This window comes from Oreochromis niloticus, linkage group LG6, assembly GCF_001858045.2.
Source record: "Oreochromis niloticus isolate F11D_XX linkage group LG6, O_niloticus_UMD_NMBU, whole genome shotgun sequence".
Taxonomy (NCBI): domain Eukaryota; kingdom Metazoa; phylum Chordata; class Actinopteri; order Cichliformes; family Cichlidae; genus Oreochromis; species Oreochromis niloticus.
This window is the reverse complement of record NC_031971.2, coordinates 34,096,397-34,123,548: the sequence shown is the minus strand read 5'-3', so window position 1 is coordinate 34,123,548 and position 27,152 is coordinate 34,096,397. Positions and strand designations below refer to the sequence as shown.

The following is a 27,152-nucleotide window of genomic DNA, read 5'->3' as shown; positions in this document are numbered from 1 at the left end:
GCCTCTCAGATTAGGCCGCCTTGTTCATGGTACCCTGGTCCAACATCATGCCAGGAAACACCTCACAAGACCTGAGAGTCTCTGACAAAGAGACTGAATTAAAATGTTTCTAACAGAATAGCTGCAACCATTTCTACTAACGGGCTCAGCTGTGCCTCAGGGGGTAGAGTGGATTGTCTGCTAATCAATCAATAATCACTAATCAGACAGGTTTAAAGAAACACTATTTGTACAGAGAGTTGTTAGAGTTCTTTTGTCTTCAAACACCCTCACCTGGGTGACCCAGCCAGGGGTGATCAAGCCTCGGCTCATATCCAAGCCCCGTGCTACAGCACAGTTCTGCTCTCTTGTTCTAAAGCCACTTGGAGGCTTTCTCCAAGTTTCAAGAGCAACGCTTGCTCTAAATAGACAGATGTTAGAACCAAGTGCTGCTGTGGAAAAAGTCAGTGAGAAAGTCTGAAAGTGTGTGAGATATTGAACCCCAGTTTACCCCGATTCCCATCGGTGTGTGTGGGTGTGTGCAATGCTTAAAGTGCATATAAAATAGCACTGTGTGAATGTGTGTGATTGGTTTATGCACTTTGGGTGGTCAATAACACTAGAAAATGTCCTAAAACTTTAGTACCCATCTGTAGATAAACACTCTTTAATGTGGCAAAAAACTTTTACAGTTACTACTTCTTTTTCTCTGGATCCCTGGGCTATGAATCATGGACTCCTAGGAGTCCCCAGACCCCACTTTGGAAACCATTTCTCTAGTTATCACAGTCTGGTCCTCGTCAGAGTTGCTCTGATGTATCAAAGTCCTATTATATTGAGATAATGATGTTATTCACTCTACCTTTCGGGGGCTTTAAGTGCTGAATATTGTATGTTCTACAACAACATCAATTTTACCCTTATAGCTGTACCTGGAAGTGCTGCTTTAGAAATCCCAGAAACTGCATGCCATTTATCTTTATTACCACTTAAGTAAACAAAATATTTAATTTAACTTGGGTTTCCATAAAGGCCTCTCAAAAATAAGAATTGGAATGGCTGTCTAACCTAGAAGATATAACTAAGTATAAATATTTGTTATGGAAGCTTGGGGAGAAAAGCAGATTTTCATTAACTGCTTTGTTTCGTCTAATTATGTTTTTACATGAGGTCATAAGGTTTGCCAAAGCCTGTGTGGGCAGTGCTCGTGGTTGCTTAAGTTGTCCTCATTTGCTCTTTCCAAGTAAGCACCGCTAACGGGCAGTTCAAGGTACACAGAAACATGGGAAAAAAATACTGTGCGCATGCTTTTTTGTGTCTCTTAAATTCAAATTAGCACATAGACAATATGATTCTGTTTTTCTTTCCATTACAACATTAGGTTGTTAGGCAGCATAGTTGTGTAATGTAGCTCACCATGTATGTTTTCTCTCTTTCAGGACTATAGCCTTGCTGTGTTAAGAACAAGAGAAGCTAATCACAGAGTTACTACACCTATGAGCTAATCTGTAAATTATTTAGTCCTGTAAATGAAAAATGTAAAGACATCTGTATGGAGACTTTGTCCTGAAAGCTAGTGTAAATGGGGTAGCAAGCTGTTGCATAATACTCAGAGAAAGTGCATGTGAGGACTGTGCCATGCTGAAAGTTCAGTTGGGGTGAGTTTTTGCAGAAAAAAGGAACACTGTTCCATAAGCGTTGTGCCGCACAGTGATACTTCCTCCTTGCACATGGGAGTTCTTCACACTGAACCTCTCCTTTTTCTGTGTCGGCCTCTTTAGTTTCCATTAAACAAGGCAACACTTTTCATTTAATTTATGCAGATCTATGCTGGGTGTCAAAGACTCGGCCCAGAGTCAGAAACGACTGGTCAAAGGGTCCAATCAAGCCCAAAAGTAGGATATGTATAATGGGAAAAGAGCAGTGCATGAGGGCATCATTTTTCACTGAATTTGGCACAAAGAAGCATTATGTTACAAAATCACATCAAGTCATGGGAACTGTTGTCCAAATTTCATCATTTCATCCAAGCCAGAGGCCTGAATTATTGTTAGTTTTGAAGTTTTCTCACAGACAAAAATATGACCTATGTCCTGTTATACCACATCAAAGCAAGGTAGTCAGGCCAAGGAGTTGTGTCAGTGTTTGTGTTTCTTTGTAATATACACTGACTGAATATGGAAGGACTGAGAAATACTGCTGGCAATGCATTTATTTTTCTTAAGATTTCTCATGCTGCTGATCTGTTTTGTAAATGAAAAAGCAGTACTTGTATTTCTTTACAATAAAATGAATGAAAAACTGAGTGGTGTTTATTTCTCATAGGGTATTATGCAACACAGCAACTGGATGTCCCACTTTATGTAGGACTGTACAGCACTTTTTATCCCTTGTCCCACTGTCCCAAATATTAAGACAATGTTCCACATTCTGTTTAGCATGAAGACAGACACTGAATGGCTTTAATGAGAGGATGCTATTATGGTTCTCAGGCAGGTTGACGGACCATCATTGTATACTATCTGCAAAATGCCCAACATGGAAAAATGCAGGCCACCACAAAGTCACCAGCCATGCAAATCCAGAGAATGGTTTTCGTGTTTTTGTCACTAACTTTGCGAGTCTTATGAAAAATCTGGATATGCCTGAGATCCACCAGTTTATAGATGCATTGCTTCAGTGACCTTACTAAACAAAATAGCAACTTAAAGAGTTCACAGCATTTTTATCCATCCATCCATCCGCTTCTGCTTGACCTATTTCAGGGACGCAGGGGGTGCTGAAGCCTAACCCAGCTGTCTTAGGGCGAGAGGCAGGGTACACCCTGGACAGGTCGCCAGTCTGTCGCAGGGCAAACACATATACACAGGCAACCATTCACACTGACATTCCCTCCCACATTCACACCTATGGGCAATTTAGAGTTTCCAATTAACCTATCCCCACTAAGTGCATGTCTTTGGACTGTGGGAGGAAGCTGGAGGACCCGGGGAGAGCCCACTCAAACACGTGGAGAACATGCAAAGTCCACACAGCAAGACCCCGGCCTGATGGTGGAATTGAACTCAGGCATTTTTATTTTGTGGAAATACCTTCAAAAGTATTAGAAGTATGAAGACTATTGCACACGACTAAAATTTACTTTCCTTTAATAGTGTTCATATTTTTGTCTTCAGAGTTTTGCAGCCCATGTGTGTCTTTAAATTAAGTTACCTTTGATGTAAAGTGAAATAAAGCCAGTCCCACTGCACAATCATTGATGGCTGTTTTCTTTGCATTCTGACTGGATCGCCATGGTGACAACAACTTTATCTTACCGTCGAGCTTTCTAATAACACTTGGTAAGTTTCCATTCAAATAAAACATGACCTTTATACGCCAAATGCCTCTCAGCATTTCTAATGTGTCCAGCATTGTCAAAAACAAACATACTTTTTGCCCCATACTCCATTTGCAAGGTCTGGTCACCCTATTATGTAACAGGTTTGCTGTTCCCACCCGCTTGAGAGAAATGTGGACCCATGAACTAAAATTCACTATATTTTTTTTTTTTTCACCAAAAATTTGGTGACTACAGTGTGAATGTGGAAATGTTTCTACGAACTTTACAGAGCAGATACGATCCAGGGTTGCATTGCTGCAACGTACCATGGAGGTTTTGGAGGCTAGAGCAAAACATTGAGCTGAATGAGCAGCAAACTGTAAATAAGGTTAAATTCACACAGAAGGGGAGCTGAACATGAGTGTCAAAGTCCATGGTAATCTTCCCAGCAGGTATTGGTACATTGCCATGTAGGCCTGAGGTACAGCTCTGCCATCACAAGAGTCATGATGGATTATAGAACCTTTAATGTAAACTGTTTCCAATTTAAATTGAGTTTTTTGGAGAAATGTCTAAAGTTAAGTGTCCTTTATAATTAATTCAGCACTTTGTGTTCTGTATTTTCAAAACAGTTGGATATAACTATTCTTCAGTACCAAATGGATTTGCTTTAACTCGTTCATGTCTCTCAAAACAAAGTAATTTACAATAGTTAGTTTATAATCACAGACTGTGTAGGTGTGCAAACACACTGACCTCTGAACACCTGCTCTGATCCACCATGACTTTTATCGTGTCCCTGTGTATTGAACTAAAGATTAAAGTCATAACATCAACTAGCATCAGTGGACATGCTTCGTTGGCGACGTGTCCACTCTGCACCGGGGATTATGTAACTGAAATATTGTGCAAAATATCAACGCGCGTAATAACATTTTGAGTCCTCATATGAACCTTGTAAACCACCTGATCTAGTATCACAGAGTTCACCAGTTACATGGAGTATAAATTTACTCATAAAAATGTCAGCGTTAGAAACCAGTAACACATGTCCGCTCTTAGCAAAGAGTGTAGGCTTCCAGAATCCTACAGAAGTGATTCTAAAATACTTTTACTTCGATACAAAATCTTATAGTCTCTGGTCATCTTATATTTGATAGACCCCTGCCATATCATTAGCTACTAAATACTGTAGCTTTTGCAGTTCATGCTCTCAAACTCTGGAACAGCCTACCCCAAAATCTTAAGGAAGCAAACTCTGACAGTAATTTCCAGATACCCTTTTTTAATTCTGATGTATTAAATACCAGTTTAATAATACTACTGTACTGATAAGGGTCATCCCCATTCAGGAACATGCCAGATGCAGATAATAGTTTTGTTTAAAGATCTGTTCTGATGTGTAGACAACCTATCAGCCATTTTTGGCTTCATATGTTTTTATGCCTGTGATGCCCTTTTAACCCCCACATGTGACATTGGGGTATAAAAATAAACTGAAGTGAACTGAAATCACATAGCTGGTTAGCACATTTATGCTATTGTGTATACTGTGAGTAACCAGCAGCATGTAAAAACAGTTTTAAAAAAAAGCAAATGAAAATTACATTTATTTCCTCTTCAAAAAGTATTTAAAAAAATTAATTAGGGGCATATGAAGCTTTCTGAGAAAACTGGAGTTTTGCATTATCAATCATTAAGTGCAGTATAAATAATCTGGGATGCTTTTAGTTACTGATTTCTCCAAAAGAACACTTTTAATCTGCTGTATTTAACAAACTAAACCCGGTGACTTTTTTTTTTTTTTTTTGTTACATATAATGTTTTACTGTAGGGTTTAAGTTTCAAAACTTGTTGTTTGACAAGAAACCACGGACCTGCATGGAGGCACAATGGAAGAAAAGGATTATTATAAACTGTGAATCATGCAAAGCTACTCTGGAGTCAGAAATAACTATAACTGTCACAGTGTGCAGAGGCAAACTGTGTGGAGTGCAAATAGTGGACCCAAGTGCAGACAAACCAAAGCGTGGAAACAAACTTAATGGGAACAAAAAGCGAGCCGTTTAACGTGGCTGATGAAACATTACAAAACAAAAGGCAGAGATGAAGCTAAACAATAACCTAAACAAGGGAAACTAAAGATAAACATTAAAAACCCAAAACATGAAGCTTGACGTGGACACATGGAAGCTGGAACCATGACACAAAGGACAACAGACAACCTGACACCAAACAAAGGAGGACAGAGGACTTAAGTACACAGAGAGATAATGAGGGGATGGGGAACAGGTGGGAACACAGCTGGGACAAATCAGACCTAACAGACAAGGGGAAGCAAAACTAGACACACTGCACATAGGACAGGGACTTTCACAGTAAAACAGGAAACAGAGTGGAATGCAGCCATGACAACACGAGCTTAACAACATGAACAACAAGACAAACATGACAGACTAACACAGAAGACCTAAGTGAAAAATAACTAAACTAAAGGCAACCAATTATAATCCTATTACTGAAAATTTAAAGGGATAACTTAAGAACTCAAAACGTAAACTGAAAACGCTGGGTCAGAGACCTAACAGTAACAGTCTAAAGACTAAAAGAGGATCATTTTGCCTCTGCTGCGGCCATTTTTATTGCAGTTGTGAGTCTCCTAGTTTTATCAAGTTGCCATACTAAATGCATGGATTAAAATTTAAAAACAGGCGGTTCATTATGTCAGCGAAGCCTCCCTGTTGCATATGCATTCATGTGTACGCAAAGCCTCATTAGCTCTTTGAAAAACAAAGGTACAAAGTAATTGACTGCCGGTGCACAGAGTGTTCTGTGGCCTTGTTTGACTCTGTGTGTGTATGCTCAAGTTCAAATCAGGCGGATAACCCCCCCCTCCTCCCGCTCCGTCTTTCTCCCTCTTCCCTCTCCCAGCTTTTCCTTTGATTCATTTGGACTCGCAGTCCCTCTCAACAGTCTCAGTGCTGCAGCGGCTTTCAGCGCTCTAATCCTCATCCTGCTCTCGGACAGCAGGCCAAGATTCTCATTATGTGAGGTTGTGTAACTGCAGACAAAGAGTAAATAATTCCACACATTCATACTGGCTTAAAATAATCAAACTGAATTCGATGAGAGAGAGAACAAACACACTGAGTGGGACTACTCTATCATCATTTAGAAATCCTTATATTGTATACCATATGGACAGTTACCAGTCCAAAATTATGCTACCTTTGTTTCGTAAAAAATACAGATGTTGTAGAGGCCTGAAATAGCGGGATTTAATAATGCAGAGAAAATCCATTTATACAACGCTCATTGGAGAAGCAGATATCCTAAAATATTAATTCTATAATATACTGTGTGTATATTGCATGTGAGCGTGTTTCCACATGTGTATTTTAGTGATATGAATGGCTCCACTGTTTAAATAAATAAATACAAAATAGTAGCAATATGGTTGATCTGCAGAGTTCACACAGCGTTACTATTCAGATGACGTGTTTTACCTTTCCAGCACTGCAATTCAGTTGCAATTTAGTGTTTAGGTATCTGAAAATGTCCCAATTTTTCTTGACTTCTGACTGCACATTTTCAAGGAAGCTTAATCTGAGAATCTGTAGAGTCTAGAGTAGCTGTCTAAGGGGTTTTGAGTCTTAATGCATTAAGACTCAAAATCCTTAAAAGCTGCCCAACATTTAAAGGGATATAAAAGGATGTAAACTATGAAAAAAGCTTAAGTAAATATATTAAATGGAATTAATGAAGTATACAATATATAGATATGGGAGGGAAATCAAGTAAAACAGGTATAGCGAAAGTATTTGTTTTTTGTTTTGAGTTCTAAAGTTACATTTTGATGCTTATTAAAATATAACTCTCGGTACTTCCAGATGTGAGCTTGCTTATCTGGAAAGTTTCCTCGCTTCCTTCTCCCTCTCCTTAATTTGATTAAATAAGTGACTGAAATGACGTATCTTGTTAGGGGGGGAAAAACAACAAGAAAGAGGAGGATTTAATTATGCTTCTGTCCTCAGTAAACCTTTCTTCCACTGCAGCATTCAAATTGTTTTCTGTGGTTCATGTGGGTGGTGGGGAGGAAGAAAATATCCGTCTTTATATAAAACAATCAAATCAAATTATTTAATGAGTCTTTTCCATTAATGACCTTGCATTGGGGATTTAGAAAAAAATGTGGTGGAATAAGCTAAAAGAAATCAAATGCACTGAAAAACATTACATTACTGTCATTGTTTGTGCCACATGGTGTTTAAGCCTTGGCCTGGTCACATGCATTATAATAATGTCTTTGTTTAGTACACTCTTGTCATGCTCAGAGATAGGATCACTCCAATCAATGGGTTAACGTACCCTCTCTAAAGCTATAACATTATGTAACCATGAAAGGAGGAAGTAGAACATGGAAGTAGAAAGCAGATTTGTTTCAGAGTTTGTTTGTTCTTTCAGGGCACTACAGGCCAGAGCCTCTATCCTCATGTCACCTCTAAATCCCAAATCACTTACCCTTGAACACTGCACTAAAATAGACTGCAGATGGAGCCTCATGACCATCACTAACATATTTGTGACGTGATTTATCTGATGATGTGGAACATCTTTTGTATGAGTGAAGAACAGATTATTATCAGCTCTAAAATTATCAAGATTGCTTGAGGGTGGTGTGGCTCGGGTAATAAAGCAGGTTTTTCCATCTTATGACAGGGTTGGTGGTTTGATCCCAGTGGCAGAACACCTTACGTTGCACCTTGCATTTTGCATGGCTGTGTATGAGTCCTTGATTATGTAATGACATACGGTCAAGGCCAAAAGAGGCCTATTTAATATTGGTCATATTTTATATGTTAATACAGCTGTGGTCACTAGTTTAGATGCACTCATCATGGGCATGAATAAGATGGTAATTTGGGGCTTTGAATTATTTCTTTGAATTGTTCTTTCACAACTTAAAAAAGGTTGCACAAGTTTGAATTTATGCATATACATTCCTACGAATACTTGGTTTAGTGTCCCTTAGCAAGCTGCACCATGACCAGACTCTTTTTGGTTGCTGTCAGCAAGCTTGTGGCATAATTCTGGTTGGGTATTTGACCTGTCTTATGTCAGAATTTCTAGAGTTAACTTAAACTGGTTTGTTTCTTGGTGCAGATCTGGATGAAGGCAAGGCCATTCCACAGCTTCATGTTAGCTTGCGTTTTCAGTCCAGCCTGCCTCATTGGTTATGACAGTTTTGATGGGTGTTTGGGATTATTGTCCTGCTAGAAAATCCAACTGTATCCAAGTTTAACTTTTTAGCTGTTGATTTGAGGTAAAGTTGAAGAATTTGGAGGTAGATCTCCTCTTTATTATTTCATCCACTTTGTGCAATGAACCAGCTCAACTGACAGTAAAATAGCTCCAGAACATGATGATGCCACCACCAAGCTTGTTAGCTGGTGCAGCATTTTTAGGTTTGAAAGCTTGACCTTTACTTTTCTGAAACATACCTAATGTCTTTGTGGACAAATGGTTCAACCTTTGTCTTATTTGTTGTCCATGTGGGCAGCTGCAAATTTCAGTTGAGCTCGAAGGTGTTTATTTTTAACAGGGGCTCCTACTTGGTTGAGACCTTTTCAGTCTCAGTCCAGTGAGTGCTGTCCTACAAATCCTTTTTAACCCTCACTCATAAAAGGCTGATGGAGTCCAGTCATCACCCTGCCAGTAAGCAAGTTAAAACACATTGTAGAACTTTCAGCACTACTTATTAAAAATATTTAAGTGTATGTACCTCATTGGATTTCTTCAGGGATAGGAATCTAGAATCGGTTTCCAGTAGTCCAGTCCTGACAGTGGACTCATCTCTGTGCTTGTCCTGCTAGACCTCAGTGCTGCGTTCGATACTGTTGACCATAATATTCTATTAGAGCGATTAGAACATGCTGTAGGTATTACAGGTACTGCACTGCAGTGGTTTGTATCATATCTATCTAATAGACTCCAGTTTGTACATGTAAATGGAGAGTCCTCTTCACACACTAAGGTCAATTATGGTGTTCCACAGGGTTCAGTGCTAGGACCAATTCTATTTACATTATACATGCTTCCCCTAGGCAACATCATTAGAAGACATAGCATAAATTTTCACTGCTATGCAGATGACACGCAGCTCTATCTATCCATGAAGCCAGGTAACACACACCAATTAGTTAAACTGCAGGAATGTCTTAAAGACATAAAGACCTGGATGGCCGCTAACTTTCTGCTTCTTAATTCAGATAAAACTGAGGTTATTGTACTCGGCCCTGAAAATCTTAGAAATATGGTATCTAAGCAGATTCTTACTCTGGATGGCATTACCTTGGCCTCCAGTAACACTGTGAGAAACCTTGGAGTCATTTTTGACCAGGACATGTCCTTCAATGCACATATTAAACAAATATGTAAGACTGCTTTCTTCCATTTGCGCAATATCTCTAAAATTAGAAATATCCTGTCTCAGAGTGATGCTGAAAAACTAGTTCATGCATTTATTACTTCCAGGCTGGACTACTGTAATTCACTATTATCAGGAAGTCCTAAAAACTCGCTGAGAAGCCTTCAGCTAATCCAAAATGCTGCAGCAAGAGTACTGACAGGGACTAGAAAGAGAGAGCATATTTCTCCTGTTTTGGCTTCCCTTCATTGGCTTCCTGTTAAATCCAGAATTGATTTCAAAATCCTGCTCCTCACATACAAGGTCTTAAATAATCAGGCCCCATCTTATCTTAATGACCTTGTAGTACCATATCACCCTATTAGAGCACTTCGCTCTTGCACTGCAGGCCTACTTGTTGTTCCTAGAGTATTTAAAAGTAGAATGGGAGGCAGAGCCTTCAGTTTTCAGGCCCCTCTTCTGTGGAACCAACTTCCAGTTTGGATTCGGGAGACAGACACTATCTCTACTTTCAAGATTAGGCTTAAAACTTTCCTTTTTGCTAAAGCATATAGTTAGGGCTGGACCAGGTGACCCTGAATCCTCCCTTAGTTATGCTGCAATAGACGTAGGCTGCCGGGGATTCCCATGATGCATTGAGTTTTTCCCTTCCAGTCACCTTTCTCACTCACTATGTGCTAATAGACCTCTCTGCATCGAATCATATCTGTTATTAATCTCTGTCTCTCTTCCACAGCATGTCTTTCATCCTGTTTTCCTTCTTTCACCCCAACCGGTCGCAGCAGATGGCCGCCCCTCCCTGAGCCTGGTTCTGCCGGAGGTTTCTTCCTGTTAAAAGGGAGTTTTTCCTTCCCACTGTCGCCAAAGTGCTTGCTCATAGGGGGTCATATGATTGTTGGGTTTTTCTCTGTATTTATTATTGTGCTATCTACTGTACAATATAAAGCGCCTTGAGGCGACTTTTGTTTTGATTTGGCGCTATATAAATAAAATTGAATTGAATTGAATTGAATTAGTCTGCTTGTCTATGATCCTGCTTTCCAGTTCCAGTTGCACTTGTGGTTCTTTGAGCTGATTTCAGTTTGTGTGTCTGAGGAGATTAAATAGTGGTTATGGACATTACTTTTATTTTTGCTGCACAAAAGGATGAGTAAAGTGCAAACTGCATCCAGTACATCAAGCACAACAGTTGCATTATGCTGCTAAAATAACTTCAGCCCGTTCCAAGCATCTACACCAGTGGTGTCCAAACCCAGGTCTCGAGGCCCGGTGTCCTGCAGGTTTTAGATGTGTCCTTGATCCATCACAGCTGATTTAAATGGCTAAATTACCTCCTCAACATGTCTTGAAGTTCTCCAGAGTCCTGGTAATGAACTAATCATTTGATTTAAGTGTGTAGACCCAGGGTGAGATCTAAAACATGCAGGACACTGGCCCTCGAGGCCTGGAGTTGGCCAAGCCTGATCTACACAGACAGCATGCTAACACAAAGCTAGCCAAGAACCCAGCACAGCCCCGGCACAGCAGCCAGACCCTGAACTTCAACAGGTAACAGATGAGCAGTCAGGCTGCAGCCCCTATTTCTACCTGGTCATGTTTCTAAAGTAGAATCACTTTGGCAGGTTTTCATTTTCGCTTTGTGCTGTTGGCTTTGTGTTCCAACCTAAATACTAAGAGAAAGATGATGTGTGTGTCCTCATCAGGATAGGGATTTGTGTTGCTGTGAGGGACTGTAGTGTTAAATGGTAATTATGAGACACTGAATTTCAGCTATTTTACAGAGTAAGATGAAAGTAATGAAACAAGTAGCATAATGAATTCCTTACTGCTTGGAGTAATTATGTAACATAACTTTAAGAAAACAAACATTTAAGAAAAATGTTCTGTACAATATATTACCTTTTTTGAGTAATGGTGGACCTGTTGTGATCACCCCAATGGTGATCACAATAAAGAGGGGAAATACCTCCAACATGAACAAACATTTGACCCACAACATGCCATTAATTTGCATGAATGTAATGTCTTTGACATGCTGCTTAGCAATGGTGGCCATCGTCAAAGTGGAGCCAATGAGAATCAATAAGAGAATCGATAAGGAATCGATACTGGAATTGATAATAGAATCGAAATCACTAAATTCTTATCACTTCTCATTGGCTCTGCTCATTTCATTTCTGACCTCATTCTGACCAAAATTTAAAATAATGCATTGAGTGTATCTGCAAGTAGTCTCCAAAATGCTCATCTCAAGCTCTGGCTGTGTGCACAGAAGCCCCGCCGACGTGCTGTTCAAACCTTCTGTTTTTTGGAAGGCACCCAATCAGAAAAAACAAGAGCAAAACAGGTTATAGTAGACCATGATAAACTGGGAGGACTGCACCAAGACCAAGCATAAGGTAAATAAGGTTTATTTTGAACTTTTGGTCATACAAAGCCACCAAGAATATAGTTATGGAGCTGGAAATGAGCATATTAGGTCCCTTTTAAGGACTTTCTAGCTCTTAGATGGCATCGTTTACTATTAACTTCATGTAGCTATTTCAGGCTCTGATTAAGGCATTTATGTGTTGATGCATGTACTAGCTAGTTAACGTCTCTGCTCAACATTCATTATGTTGTCCCCGATTAGCAGGATTAAGAACCCAGTCTTAGCCATGATAGCACATCAAAGTGGAGCTAGCTGCAGCAGCTCAGTCGTAATCTCTAGTACAGATCAAACTCTAAAACTAACCGTTGCCTTGGTTGGGCTCCTTGTAGTCCTGCAGAACATTTGTATGATTGCATAACTGGTCTCATGAGAGGTAAAGATATAACTGTTACTATTCACATACCAGAAAATCCAGAACATGAGGGTTAAATTAACTGTACGTCAGACTTCCATATTATTAAAGAGGAATTTCGTGGATTTTATTGAGTCTGTCGAAGGACTCAGTATTTCCAGGTAAATTTATAAAAAGTTACAAACAGGCTTTTGTACAAAATTACATCACTTCAGTATCATGCTCTGGAAGTTAAACCCATTTACAAAGTGGAAACTTGCAATTACAATAATTGATTTTAAAATGAATATCTCTCATTTTAAAATATGTTCATGCACCAAATCCGCTTTAGTGCTTTTCCCTGTTTTTTGGTTTGTTTTTGTTTTTCGAGGTTTTACCAAAGCCTCGGAATCTCTCTGATCTTTTATGCAACTAAAAATACTGTCAATATTAATGCTTTGTTGTGGATCACATTAGGTCAGCAGTGTTTTTTCTTAAAACTGCACTGCAGATTCATTGCTGAATGTGTATGCTTAAGCATGTGTTGTAGATGCTGGTAAGTGTGTGAGGTTGTGAGTCTGTTTGTCTTCCCTGAGGTTATGCGGTACACAACATTGTATGTATTTGTTAGATGGAGGGAGAGGAAGCGTCTTAATGTGATGATGAACTCCATCATCTGACATAATCAGGATGAATCAGTGCACCGTGTTACATAAGCCGATCCCCATCCTTACCTCACCCTTACCCAGATTAGAAACACAGCAGACACAGCCGCCTACAGCCTGCTGATACCTGCCTGCAGCCTGGAGGAGCGATGTGATAACAGAACACTGACATCTAGAGGTCAAATGCTGATATTAACCTTAGTGCTTTCTCACTCTTGGAAAATGGAAAACGTGTTTTTACTCTCTTTGATAACCCCAAATGACTTGTAACGGACAATTCTTCCTAATCTTGCTGTAAGGAAAACAATATTTAAGGGCAGGGTGTAAAACATTCAGCCCACGGACGAGAACCGGCCCACTGGAAGGTCCAGTTTGACATACTGAATGACTGAAAAATGCAGTTTTGCAGTACTGACACGGACATCAATTGTAGCCTGTTGTGCAAAAAGAGTAGTAAAGTAACTAATAAACCATTAATTGAAAAAAAAAAAATCCATTGCTGACAAATATCATAGTATTTCTTAATAATTTTGAAGTCCCAGCTTTATGGTTTTGTGATTTTTTTTTATTTTATTTTTTTTGAATCAGGCTCGACTGGCAAACAGTTTTACAGAATTAAAAGTCTTTATTGTTGAAATTAAGACAATATTAACAATTCTTAACATAACAATGCTAACAACGCTCTTTTGAAATAAAAATATTTTACAAATAATATAGTATCTTCTGCTGATGTAAAAGATCGTGACAATAAATATGTTATTTTTAATGACAATAGAGAGCTCAGAAAAATGCTGATTATTTACAGCTTTAGCAAATGCTTATACTTAAATAAAAATATGTAAAAAAACAAAAACAAAAACAAAACAAAAACCATATTAGTTTGCTTTACATATAATTTAAGGCATAATTCTATTACCATTTTGGACACACCAGCTCATGGGTATGGGTCAGTATTTCTCTTTCTGACTGCATGATGTTTAACTGTTGTGCCACAACAGTTTTGTGGTCCTTTTAAACTGTGAACCCAGTGTAATAGATTTTTAGTTATAAGATACTTTGTAAGGATATAAAATCATACTGCAGTGCAGTATTCTTTCTTTCCTTTGCACAAAAGGGGGGGGGGGGGATTTTTTTTTAAAAAAGGGGGGACATTGATATTTGCACTTGGCCAAAATCTGCCAAATATCAGTACTTCATCTTACTTTGCCTGTAAGGGAAACAGAATTTAGCATGGCTAATAAGCACTCGTGGCTTTGTTCAGTAAGCTTAATAACTTAATGAAACTTAAAAGAGTCTGTTTAATATATAAAGTCTTACACTCCCTTGCTCCACCACCACTAAAGCAGTTCATTAGGCATAAAGAAAGCTCAGACAGGACCACTCGAGCTACAACCCGAGGAGACTTGTTTATACCTCACAGACGGACAGCATTTGGGCAGAATGTCCTCTCTGTCCAGGGTGGCCATCTGTGGAACAGTCTTCCTCAACCCATTAGAGAATGCTCGACTTTCAATTTGTTTAAGGCAAAGCTTAAAAACTGGTTATGGACAAATCAAGTGTGTGATCATGTATGAGTTGTATAGTTTTAATGTTTTATTTGGGAACAGAATGGTGTGTATGTGTAAGTTTGGTGATGAAGTTTTTATTATGAATGAATGATGAATTTTTATGTCTATTTTTTATGTGGACAACAGATGGAAATTAGCCTTTGGCTATAATCTGGCATGTTTACATTCATGTAATTTGTTTTTACATTTATGTTCATTAGCATGCACTGTCCTAAATAAATAAATAAAATAAGCTGTGAGTTCTGGATACACTATTGTGTATCATCTTGTAACCAATGTTACAAACACTTTTAGGTCTTTTGTTAGTGTTTAAGTCCACTGTCTGTAAACCCACAGTGTGTACAGTGTTTGTAAAAGCGGCTCTTATAGCTTTAGACATGCTTATTTTACAAAGGTTATCTTCTTCTGGTTGACATGCTGCCTGGTTAAGTTAGGACTAAGTCTTTGATTTAAGGTTTAAGGTAACTGTTGTGCTCAGATATGTAGATGAGATGGTTAAAGGGTACCCAATATTATCTGTCTATCTAATATTTTCTGTCAACAATGGTGGATGCTCATGTTAAATAAGGCTAAAGTTTCACATATTGAGGTCAGTGTATATGTGAGTAATCCTATCAGCTAAATGTTCAGGCGTCAGACTCTCAGTTTCTACAGGTTCTTTTGTATGATGTCACAGTGGTAGATATCTCTAAAATTGTCATCTTAGCACAAAAGCCCCACACATGTGCTGTTCAGATGTTCTGGTTATGACGAGCAGCCAGTCACGGTAAAGCTGGCTTCTTTGAGACCAGGGATAACCTGAGGCGCTGCACCAAGATTTAGTATAAGACGAAGTTTTGTTTTGAACTGTGACTCATGCAATGCTACTACAGCAGAGTTTTATAATAAAAACATAGAAGTGGTGCCCTTCAAGAACAGGGAAACACCACTGAAGGTTCTCAAAATTAAAATATGTGTAATGGAGAGAGTCAAAGGAGATAAACTTGCTACAGTGCCTGCTGCAAGTCCCCTGCTCCATCTTTTTTCTGTGGAGTACTCCTCTAATTACCGGTGGTTCAGCAATCACTAATGGTCACTCTTTAAGTGACGGATATCAATCATTTCTTATGTTGAAGGGTTTTCAATTAGATTTTGAGTTAGACCTATCTCATTTGTTTTGTAAGTATACCAAAAACATCTACACCAGATGACTTTTGAGGTCCTAAAATCAGACAAAATTTGTCTACTTTTTTAATTAAAATGTCTTATAATGGCAGAGGTGTTGATTTGTGTGAGAGCTTCAGTTGTGTCTCTTCATGTGCAGAGCCAGGTGGTCTGAGCGAGAGAAGGCTCTCTGGCAGAGCATACACTGGTACGGTTTCTGACCCGTGTGCTTGCGGTAGTGACGTGTCAGCTCATCCGAGCGGGCAAATTTCCAGCTGCAGCCCTCCCATGAACAGTGGTAAGGCTTTTCACCTGATAAAAGATAATAAAGCAGATAGTAGTTTTTAAAAATGCATCACTTAAACCATGAACTAAAGATCACAGTTGTTTCTTTGGTTACCTGTGTGGGTGCGAAGGTGAGCCTTGAGGTGCGAGCTCTTGGTGTAGGTCTTGCTGCAGCCGGGGTATTCACAGCTGTGGATGGCTGGTCTCTTTTTCCCCGTAGCTCTTCTGCCACGCTTCCCTTCCAACCCACTAGGGGGCAGCTGTTGTCCAACCAGCAGAGGCTGCTGGTGCAGGGGCAAATGCCCCTGGCTGTGGTTGTAGTCACAGTAAAGGCTGGCAGTGTGGTTAAAGTGGGGCAAGTAGCTGTAGTGTCGAGGGTCAGGGGTCACAGGCTGAGGTCGGATGAACCTGTTTTCAGGGATGGCTACCATTGGAGGCTGCTGCTGCTGCTGCTGTTGGTGGTGGTGATAGTAGGGGTTGAAGTCCCATGATGCGACCTTACTGAGGCTTCCTCTGCTGTGTCTTTCAACACTTCCTCCTTGGGAGAAGTCAAACTGATTTACGTTATGCACATTAGAAAATAAAGTTCGACCTGTTTGATCGTCATTAAAACCACGCTGGTACAGCTCTGGCTGGACTGTGGTGGTTTCAGCAGGGGACATGAGCTCAGCCATGAGGCTGCCGCTGGTCATCTGCAGACTCTCCTGTCCTGATGGGTCCTTAAGCACGCTCGTCTCTTGGTATGCAGTGTTTGGGTCAAACTGCGGAAGCAGTTGGTTGCTGTTGTTGAGAGAGGGGCTGGGGTCGGGGGAAGGGCTGCTCCACTCTGACAGCAGGAACTCAATGTCCCAAGATGCTTGGCTGTCATCATCCAGGAGCTCCTCTGCCATTTGTTGAGAGACCTGCAGTTCCTCAGAGGTCTTTGGTGAAAGTTTAGTGCTTGGAGAGTCTAAAGGGAGAGACCCATCTGACTTACACACCTGTTGGAGAGATTATGAAAACCAAGAACATCCTTAAATGTTCACAGAGGTATTTTCCAAATATACAAACAAACTAGATTACTTATTTTGTCTACCTCAGAATAACTAAATAATAATATAAGCCCATAATAAATTCAGATGAATTTCATAGAATGAGTAGATTTTCCTAGCATTTGCACCAGTGAGTCAAGCTTCTTGCTTAGGGCCACAAAGCGGCTAATCTGATTTAAAACGGACCAGACCAGTAAAACTGTTGCGTAATAACCACTGTGAGGTGGTTTGAGAAAACTATGTGTAATTTCAATAATATGTGTCGGTTTTTCTATGTACAGACAGACTTTTGTTATCACATGTACATTACAATTTATCGATCACAGTGGATCTGCAAAGCCACAAATCCTCAAGTGTAGAGTATTTTTGAACTACAACAATATTATTTTAAATTCTGTATACAAAGAACAGCTTCCGTCTCAACATACTTCTGTCTTTATGGACATTTCCACTCCTGGGTTTTGTTACAAATTTGAATTATTAATGACTGTTATTCAATTGTAAAACTTTCAGACTTTGCAAAGCCACTGAGCAGTTAAGGAAAATCACAAGCTGGGTAATTTTTCTTTATTAGTTATTTAGTTTAGTTTAGTTTCTTTCACGTAATAGTAAATTTAGTTTTTCAGGTTGCCAGAAACAACAAAAAAATGCATGGATTTCCGCCCAATGTGGTGATAAATGCTGATGGCTCTCACACACGTGTATTATTCTAATACAAATCCAAAGCTATCGTTAAAGATATTCAATAAATTATTTATTAAGCCAACAGTTTTGCTCCCTGCAGACTTTCTTTACATTGTGATTTCATTGCTTTTTCATATAAAGCAGCACAATGCACAATACAACAAATGAACTCAGTTGGAACAAGAGCAAGATTTTACAAAAAGCTACCAAGTGTAAATAAAATTTCATTTAAGTTCATCTTGAAACTGTATGCAGTATATTTTTAGAGCCCTTCAGAACAAATAAAAACTTACAAGTCATTTTTGTAGCAGTTTAATTTTGAGCATTATTCAGTCACTTTCGTAGTAAAAGCAGACACATAAATATTAAATGGTCACACTACATGAAAGGTGAGTCACTATATTTCGCTAAAAGAATCAAATATTTGAATTGAACATGCTACTTACTTTCATATTGTCACTGGAGTGAGAGAGGTTGGAGAAGGAGCTGAAGGAAGGGAGCACAGCCTGGGTAACAGCCATCAAGCACTCTGATATGGCAGCAGGTGTAACAACAACAGGAAAGTTTCTCTTTTCTTTTGGATACTTCTGTTTTGGTTTTTTTTTACATGCCCACCTCACCCACCGCTAACAGGAAGTCAGACTGCAGCTCATCAGGCCTCTCATCCCAGTTACAGTCCACTCAGTGCAAACAGGCCACAGAGAGCTGCCTCCTTTTCGTCATTGCTTGCCTGCTATCTCTCCCTCCTCTCTCTTGTCTATCTCTGTCAGCTGCAAGTCTAACTTCAAATCTCTCGTTTTCATGTTGGTTTCGACCGTTAGGAGGTGGAGCGTACGTGTAAATTACTTCACTGGTTCCTTTAAGACCGGTCATTTATAAACCCTAAGAAACTCTATCTGACCTCAGCACACTATCTTCCTGTTGTGTGGGATTCAGAGCAATAAAACATGAAAAAACATTGAGCGTCAGGCTGTCCTCTCACCTTTTATATATGAGGAAAGACCAAACAACCTTCGCTCATGCTGGGATTAAAAGCTAAAATTATCCCTGACATGGTCACTGACGTAAATATGCTCAACAATCATTTTACACTCATGTCTTTAAAATTCTTAAAGTATGTTTTTACAGATGTTTATTTCACAGAGGAGAAAGTTGGAATCAAATGGCAACACACACATTTTTTAAGGCTTCACAGGGAGTCAAATGAGGATGAGGATTAAAGCAATAGTTGTTAACTGTTTACGCCTGAAACACAAAAGAAACATTCTTGGTTTGTCACTGGAAACTTTTATTTTGGAAGTAGAATATGTCAAAAAAGAAAGGAAAAAAACAATTCCAAAAGGTGCAAACTACACCCTGTACACCCCGAATCATGGAATAATTGCCAGGAAATGTAATTGTTATTCAAGCTTGAGGGTTTATCGAACCGTTTTACAAAATTAAACAATGCATAAATTAATTAATATAAATTTGCATATGTGAGTTTTAATTTGTATCACTTGGGATTTTTGTAGCACTTCATGTGTCTGACAGTATACATCAGGTATTTCAGAGAAATAAAATCATGCTAATGATGTAGAGTTAAATGTATCAAATATGATACACTAGCCATAACAGGATTAAACAGATGCTACATCAAAACTGAACGAGTAGTTTTAAAATGATACAAAAAATAAAATAAAATCATGATAATTACACAGTAACAGTCACTGCAAATAGTTGCAAATAAATAAAAAGGAGATAAATAATGCTGAAAACATCATCTAAGTTTACTGAACTACCATCCATCCTTTGCATGTGTACACAAATTGCTTTAAAGTGCAATAAAATTAAGCCTGTAGACAAATAGCGCACACTCAGTTATTTTTCATTCACAAGTAAACAGATCATTGGCTGTTATCAGATGAAAGGCCGCTATCTATTTAAGCACGCTTTGGCACAAAGTCCAAACTGTGTGGGCACACGTACAGAGACGTTTTATGCACGTTTAATGTTGATAGACATGTTAATTGAAAAAGAAAACATACATGATTTGAAAAAGCAACTTGCATACTTTTAATATGATTGTGTAAATACCTAAAACAGGTGACTGGCATATAGACATATACTCAAACAAATAATGGATATGTAATAATTTTAATTGTTTGACTCTACAGCAGAAAGTGAGCCTCTTCTGTTTTTGCTGCTTACAGTTTAACACACTTGCGCACACAGGTTGTGTCTGTATTCCCAGTGAGGACGTGCGACTTCTGAGAAGACCTGTGTGTGAAAGGTGATTATATTCTGGCTGCTGTTTATCTGCAGACATTCAGCAAATGCAGGCTGCTGTATTTCAACAGATAATGATGCCCTGACTGCTGCTGATCCCCGATGACTTGCCCGCCACTGATAAAGACTCTCTCTTGAGAGTCTTCCGAGTGACGACTACACATAAGACGTTCACTATGCAGGTTGAAAGCTGCAATGATCAACTGCTTTATAGACACATTGAATCGTATATGTACAATGACAATAAAGGGCCATTCTGTTCATTCTATTCTATTAAACAAGTTCAATTTAGTCTGTTTATTTGTCACTTCCAAAGGCATTGACTGAAAATGCATTTGTTCATCCCGAGTCTCATGATTAGTAATTAGTTTGCGTTACTCTTAATTATTTTTTTTAAATCCCTTGTAGTTTTAATGATATAATGTCAATATCTTAGTGATCCATATGAGTTTTTTGTTCTATAAAAATGGTATTTATCTATTTTAATTTCTAGCTGGCACTTCTAGTAATTCCTGACTTCCTACCTGTATATGTATTAACAGAATAAAAAAATGTTTAATAGACTCTTGGTGACAAAAATAAAATAAATTAAAATAAAATCAATAACTGATGGAAGCCATTAAAACGGTAATAAAAATAATAATCTGTCTCCCTCTAGTGGCCATAGTTGACACTGCACCACTGTCTTCAAACAATTGGTAAACGTAAAATATCTTAAATACTGGCAAAAAAAATTTTTTTTAAACGTGCAGCTTTATAGTAATTACTTTCTGTCTTTCTCTCTCTTTTTTTAAACATATTTCTGTGAGTTAAAACAGGGCTTTTGTTATTTAGTTGCTATAGCAACAAAGTGTCACTGCCGTCTTCCTGAGTTTGAAGTTGGTCTCTTTTTTTTAAATACTGGCCTTTCCTTATAAAACAACGAGGTAAGCTTTATTAATGTTATTAGTGTTTAATATTAGATTATTAATATAATCTTTAGTTTACGATATTTGTCTCGTAGATAAGCTTTTTTTTCGAAACTTTAGGTCGTGTTGAAGTCATTCATAGACCACAGCGATGAAGTTCATGTTAAATTCAGGAATAAACGCATCATAAATTGAATTAAAACAATGGTATTCTGGGTTGTAATGTCCCCTGTGTGTGTTTTAGTTTGCAGATGGAAACTTCCTCACAGGCTACAGCTAGCAGGGGACTGTGGAACAGCCCCAGAGCCACACAGTTCAGCAAGGAGACCCAGGACATGCTGAGATGTAAGCTGTGCTCCAAAAAAATCTGAGATCACTAAAGAAACATTAATAAAAACCTTGAATTTTCCTCTAGCATACATACATGATGATATCAGTGCAGCAGTTTGAATTAAAAATACAGTGTTGACAGGCTGCAATCAGACTGCCACAGACTGCCCAGCTTTGTTCAACCTAGATGTGTTGATAGTTTTGGATTACTTACGTCTTCAAGCAGTTCTTCCAAAGGTTTTAGGCATGTTGGAGTTCAAACCTCAGATAGATTCTCCTGGGTCAGAGGGAAGTTGGGGTTTCCAGATTTGAATATACCCACCAGCGCCTTTCACTCTGAGTGTGAGGCACTTCAGTGTCATTGTCAGTCCTGTAAACACACCATGTGAGCTTTTAGTGGTCAGAACATTTGTTCTTCATCTTGCATGTCCTCAAATTTTATGAAGATATGAGAGATTTTCAGCATGGTCTCAGGATTTATGCCTCTATAGAGCTGTGTCTGTGTTTCCATTTACCGTTGCTGAGGCCTGTGCTGTGTACTCGTATTGTTCTGTTTCTGTGCTCAGTGTTGAAGCAGGAATCAAGGGTCACCAGCCTCAAGAGAAAACAGATCAACAAACAGCCAAAGAGTAAGTTTGTCAAAGGTTTGATTTAGTAACTGTCTTGTATATTCTTATATTTATACTTAAAATATAGTTGTACCAGAAGTCAAAATTTTAGAAGTTAATAACAATATTCCACTCTGTACATGTGACGTATTGCTAAATACCATCATGATTTTGGCCCTTATGGTGCCATATACTGTTACTATTGGACTTCAGACTGATTTAACACTCGGGCATGATGTCCTGAGAGCAGGTGTACCTGATATGGTTGCCTAAATTATGTGGTTCACGTTGTAACTCCCACCTGCTGTTCAAATCTGTTTGTAAGGAGCAGACACCAAGGGTCTGGATTGGAGGGACAGTGATCTAGGCAGAAATGCCCAGATCTCCCTCCTCCCAGCCACCACCTCTTGTTCCAAGGCATTCCCTGGCAAGCCAAGTGACACAATGTCTATAGCTTGTCTGTTCCGGGTCTCTTCCCAGACACTACCAAAACACCTCACTGTCCTATTTAGATCCCCAACCTCCCTCAGCTGACTCCTAGTGTGGAGAAGCTATGTCTATACTCTGTACCCCTTTCAAATGATCGAGAACCTCGGCCTAGCCCAGGCACCGTTCACAAAGTTTCTTTAAACTGTGAATCATGCAAAGTTTGTCTGGAAGAGTCCCACACTTCAAATATGGGGTTTGAAAAAAAGCATAGACAATTAGCAACGCTTCATTTTTTGAAAACAAAAAACTTTTGCTGTTGTAAAATTTTCTCCTTCAGATGAAACCGCTTTGCCTTTCACCTCTGATCCGGCACAGTCTTCTCCTCCTGGTAAATCTGTCCAGAAACACTGGCCAGTCCACACTCTGAAACGCACCGCCGAGGCGTGTCGGTCTGGGAACAGCTACGAGAGAGAAAAGTTTCGTCCTGGTCCAACACGTACGTTCTTGAAACTGACATAAATTTCAGTTTGTGTATATTACACGTCATTAATCCCTTCAATTTTTCCCATTTCTTTACTTTTTTTCTTCATTTATAACATTTTCTGCACTCTTGAGAAAAATTCAGGCTCTGTTTTGCTGAACTTTTTCTTCATGTCACCCAAGGAGACCTAGAGAAAGAGAAGAGGAAGCTTCAGAACATCTTTGCACACGGGACCGAGCAGCCTGGAGCGGGATCTTCTCAGAAACCTCAACATCAGAGCTCAGAAGTACCAAAGAAGATGGATCGCTATCAGGAAGGTGAGGCTGACTGCAGAACAAAACAATGAGGTGGAACGGTTACACCAGCATCATATTTGAATCTTAAAGGGACAGTTTAACCCCCAATTTTCCTCTTGCCTGTAGCGCTGTTTATCAATCTAAATTCTTTTATTGGGAGTTGTTTTGAAGATTTCGGCACCAGAAATGTCTGCCTTCTACATTGTAATAGTGCATGGAACCTTGGGGTGTTTTTAGTGCAACAAAAGATACATTTGAAAACTGAAATTTGTTTTTGTAGGGAATATTTTCTGAGCCTCATGACAAGATAAATGTGCTCACTGACCCTCTGGGTAAGACCATATTCTGTTTTTCCTGCAGTTCTAAATGAAATACAGGAAAGACGACAGTTTCTTGAAGACATGGCCTCCCTGGGTCAGGAGAAAGATTATATTGACATCATCAACACTGAGATATCTCAGGTAAATGGTCTGCTTTGAGCCACTATTATGTTCATTTAGTATTGTATTTTAAAATATATATATATATATATATTTCAGTGACAAGACAGATCAGTAGCAGTTTAAACTGAACTAAGATGAGATCAGATTCACTTAAATATATCCTGGCTCTAATAACAGAAATTACGAGAACTGGAGATAATGGAAAAATCCCACGTTCCCACATCTGACACAAAGACGGAGAGGACAGAAAATGCAGCCAACAAAGAAGACTGACTGTTGTCTTTGACCGGGCGATCTGCTTCTCTTCAAGCAAGAGACATACCTTCAGTCAGAGCAGAGACACACGCGCACGCCAGTGAATACAACACACATCCACCCAACTGTGTGAATTTCTTTTATTCCTCTGCCTCCCAGTGTCAGTATTTCACACAATCCTGCTGCTGTTTTAGGACAATGTACAAGATGAAAAAAATGTGGTGGCACAGAAGCCCTTTGTTTCAGCTGGACAGGAAGTTAGGCACAGAGCAGAAACAGACAACAGACGCAGCCACACAAGACAAATACATCATCTAAGAGACGAAAACACGAACAGAATGAGTAAACACGTTTACATTAGCTCGAACTAACGATGTATGCAATAAAATAAATGGCACTCGATATAAACTACTTTAAGGCAAAACACACGCAAAAAGGCATAGTAAAATATAAATTAATGATTGCATACCTCAGGTCCATCCTTCCATAGTTAAAACCGTTATAAACTGGGCTTTTGCTACAGTTGATAAAATACTGTACATTTTCTTTTTCTGAACTTCAGTATTGCATCTGTTACCTTCCATAATAAAAGGACACCTATCCTGCTTTTCCTTGGAGCTGGAAATGAATAAGTCCCGTTTAAAACTAACCGACAGTTTGGTTTTTTTCTGCAGTTCGCTACTCCTCTAATTTTCTCCTCCAGTCTAACCCACTTATAAATACTATATCTATGTTCGTGTAATGCTTTGATGACAAGCACCAACACAATTGTAAAACTACTACTGAAGAAACTAAAATACACACACACAAATAAAATATATATGTATATATAGCAGCTAGAAGTCTTTGATTGAGCTTTTCAAGAGTAGATGCTGCAGTTTCAAGCAAGTTTCATCTGGAAAAAACAACAACAGAAAAGAAACTTATTGCTACTAGTACCACGGGCTCAACCCAAACATGACATAAAACTTTAAATATCCATACATGCACCTTTGAAGGAGCAAAGGAGACCACTACTCAAGAGGGTGTAAGTAAAACTAAAAACATTAAAAACTCAAGGATATCAGGGATCAACGTAAGCTGACAAATCACATCTTTGCTGAAGGCCTACAGGGCAGAGTCACTGTGCAATGCAGGGATGTTAAAGCAAAAAGTAATCAGTGCAGTAATACAGAAATCTGCCCAACAAGTCACTAGTTTGAATATTCAGAGCTTAAACTTTTTAAAGCACTTGCTGTCAGACACTAAAAGGCAACTGAAAATAGTCACTGAATGAGTCTGGGTGACTTGTGAAGTGCTTAAAAACTGTTTGAGGAGATGTCATAATCTTCATTCAAAATTCTTTAGTCTTCTTAAAATAGGAGTCCTTTAAATATCCTCTTGAACTAGACGTGTCCTCTGCTGTTCAGCTCTTCTCCTTACGCGGGCTGGGACTCTTTCCCGGTTCTCCTTTATGGCTCAGACGCTTGAGCACCTTGATGGGTTTAAACTTTGCCCCTTTTTTCTTCTGATGATCGCTGTCTGGATCCTTCTGAAAGTCTGATGAGGAGTAAAATAGAAAATAAAACTGCATTAAAAATTTAAAGGAAGGAAAAGAGTGCCTTCATGAATCTAATGAAACATCATCGCACCTTTTTTCTTCAGCATCTCTTCCATAAGTTTGTCCTCCTCTTCCTCCCTGTGACAGAACCACAGTTAGACTGCTGCCAGTCTCTACACAACACAGATGCACATGAACTGTCTGTACTCGATTACCTCTGCCTGTCCTGGTCCATGCTGTTGACGATTTGGTTGCGCTGTTCAATGATGGTAACCAGCTCAGCCATCAGCTCCTGTTCCCGACTCTTGTCATCCTCGGTCCAGTCTTTCTCTGATGTAAGGAAAGAAGAAAGGGAAGAAGCAGAGCATGATTAATAATTTAATCTGTTGTTTTATTTCAATTATGTACACTTTGTAGGTGTTCACAAGGTTTATAAATTATTGATGCAATAGCAGAGCATCATTAACTATAAACTAAATGCACATCCACCATCCTGTCAGGTCAGCAGGGAGTCCTGATTAATAAGTCTTGGAGTGCTGGAGATACTGACATTTCATTCATTGCACAAACTAACCAAGAGATTCTTAATAATTCAAACTGAAGATTGATTTTTTATGTGCATTGAGTACTTAAATAATGTAAACAATAATTTTACAGAATATAGTTACTGGGAGAAGCTGAAATTAAACTGGATTGGGCATTTAATGGTTTTTAACCTTCCTGTACCACATGTGAGAAAGGCCAGTCTGGATAACGTTCCAACCCAGTTATTATGCAGATAAGAATATGACTGAGGACAGATGGAAGTGTCTCAAATACCTGGTTTGTTGAGAAGACACCTCAACTCGTACTCCACATCAGCCTGCCTCTCCTCCAGGTTCTGCTGCTTCGCCCTGCAGTGAGCAACACATTAAGCAACAGTAAGTTCGAAAATATAACTTCATGCTTACTATTCTGAGCATCTGCCTACAGGGTTTATATGGAAAAATAAAACCAGCCATGACGTTCCAAAACTATAAAATGTATATCTTACGTGTAGACCAGCTCAGCTTCCCGTCGAACAAGGAGGTGTTTATCATGAATCAGGGTGAACCAGTCAACCAACAAGTGCTCCTCATCTTCATCTAAATGAAGAAAGGATGAATAACAAATGTTAGTCCTCCATTTCTTTATGAGAAGCAGATTTGCTTTTATTAGTTAGAAATGACTATTTAAAAAAAACAAAAAGAACAGAAAACTGGTCTTCACTGGACTTTTAAAAAGCGCTGTAATGTGATACCGTTTGGGTTGTCTCTGAGCTTCTTCTCCAGCTCCACTCCCCTCTGCTCCAGCTCATCCAGCTGCTTCTCCAGCTGACCCATCTCTCCATGGATGTCGTCAACTGGGATGTATTGATCTGACTGCACCTGGAAGAATGTTTGGACCACATGACTACTATTTCATCTGAGTTTTACTCTTAAGTGGTGATGTCATTTCTGTCGGTTTTATTTCTGTATTAATGAGTCTGGGGTTTTTTTGGGGGTGGGGGGTGGGGGGGTGGGGGGGGTTATTTACCTTGCGTTTAATAAGTGGGAAGCCATGACCGGGAGCCGGGGGTCTAGCAGGACGGGGGCCTTTTGGCGGTCTGGTTTTAGAATTAGCAGGAGAGGGCGAAGCTTTTCGGTTGAAGGGGTTCTCTTTACATATCCGCTAAAAAGAGAAAAGATGCAGCTGGATTTTTAGTATGTG

General features: G+C 39.1%; 3 protein-coding genes across 5 annotated transcripts in view; 1 reads left to right on the top strand and 2 right to left on the bottom strand.

Moving 5' to 3' along the window:
- The first annotated feature begins 12,010 nt into the window (after positions 1-12,010).
- lg6h22orf23 (linkage group 6 C22orf23 homolog) lies at positions 12,011-24,009 on the top strand. 2 transcript variants are annotated; one of them, XM_019360022.2, is made up of 7 exons: positions 12,011-12,127; positions 21,287-21,387; positions 21,939-22,001; positions 22,747-22,905; positions 23,073-23,207; positions 23,547-23,647; positions 23,807-24,009. In XM_019360022.2, the coding sequence occupies exons 2-7, from the start codon at positions 21,294-21,296 to the stop codon at positions 23,900-23,902; spliced, it is 648 nt and encodes a 215-aa protein (XP_019215567.1). In that variant the 5' UTR covers positions 12,011-12,127; positions 21,287-21,293; the 3' UTR covers positions 23,903-24,009. The 2 variants fall into 2 exon arrangements, with proteins under 2 accessions (XP_019215567.1, XP_013132132.1); XM_013276678.3 differs by lacking the exon at positions 12,011-12,127 and adding an exon at positions 20,904-21,060.
- Positions 15,211-18,690, bottom strand: klf1 (Kruppel like factor 1 (erythroid)). The gene is made up of 3 exons (XM_003453807.5): positions 18,313-18,690; positions 16,267-17,131; positions 15,211-16,178 (listed from the first exon to the last, which is right to left on the bottom strand). The coding sequence occupies exons 1-3, from the start codon at positions 18,385-18,387 to the stop codon at positions 16,003-16,005; spliced, it is 1,116 nt and encodes a 371-aa protein (XP_003453855.1). The 5' UTR covers positions 18,388-18,690; the 3' UTR covers positions 15,211-16,002.
- The window catches only part of micall1a (MICAL-like 1a), a 17,913-nt gene continuing 14,769 nt past the window's right edge, over positions 24,009-27,152 (bottom strand). For both annotated transcript variants that reach the window (XM_005458561.4, XM_005458560.4), the window contains 7 exons: positions 26,979-27,113; positions 26,704-26,830; positions 26,458-26,548; positions 26,244-26,317; positions 25,640-25,754; positions 25,516-25,562; positions 24,009-25,423 (listed from right to left, as the gene is read on the bottom strand). In XM_005458561.4, coding sequence (XP_005458618.1) covers positions 25,290-25,423; positions 25,516-25,562; positions 25,640-25,754; positions 26,244-26,317; positions 26,458-26,548; positions 26,704-26,830; positions 26,979-27,113 — 723 coding nt within the window. In that variant the 3' untranslated portion in view covers positions 24,009-25,289. The remainder of the gene's footprint in view (positions 25,424-25,515; positions 25,563-25,639; positions 25,755-26,243; positions 26,318-26,457; positions 26,549-26,703; positions 26,831-26,978; positions 27,114-27,152) is intronic.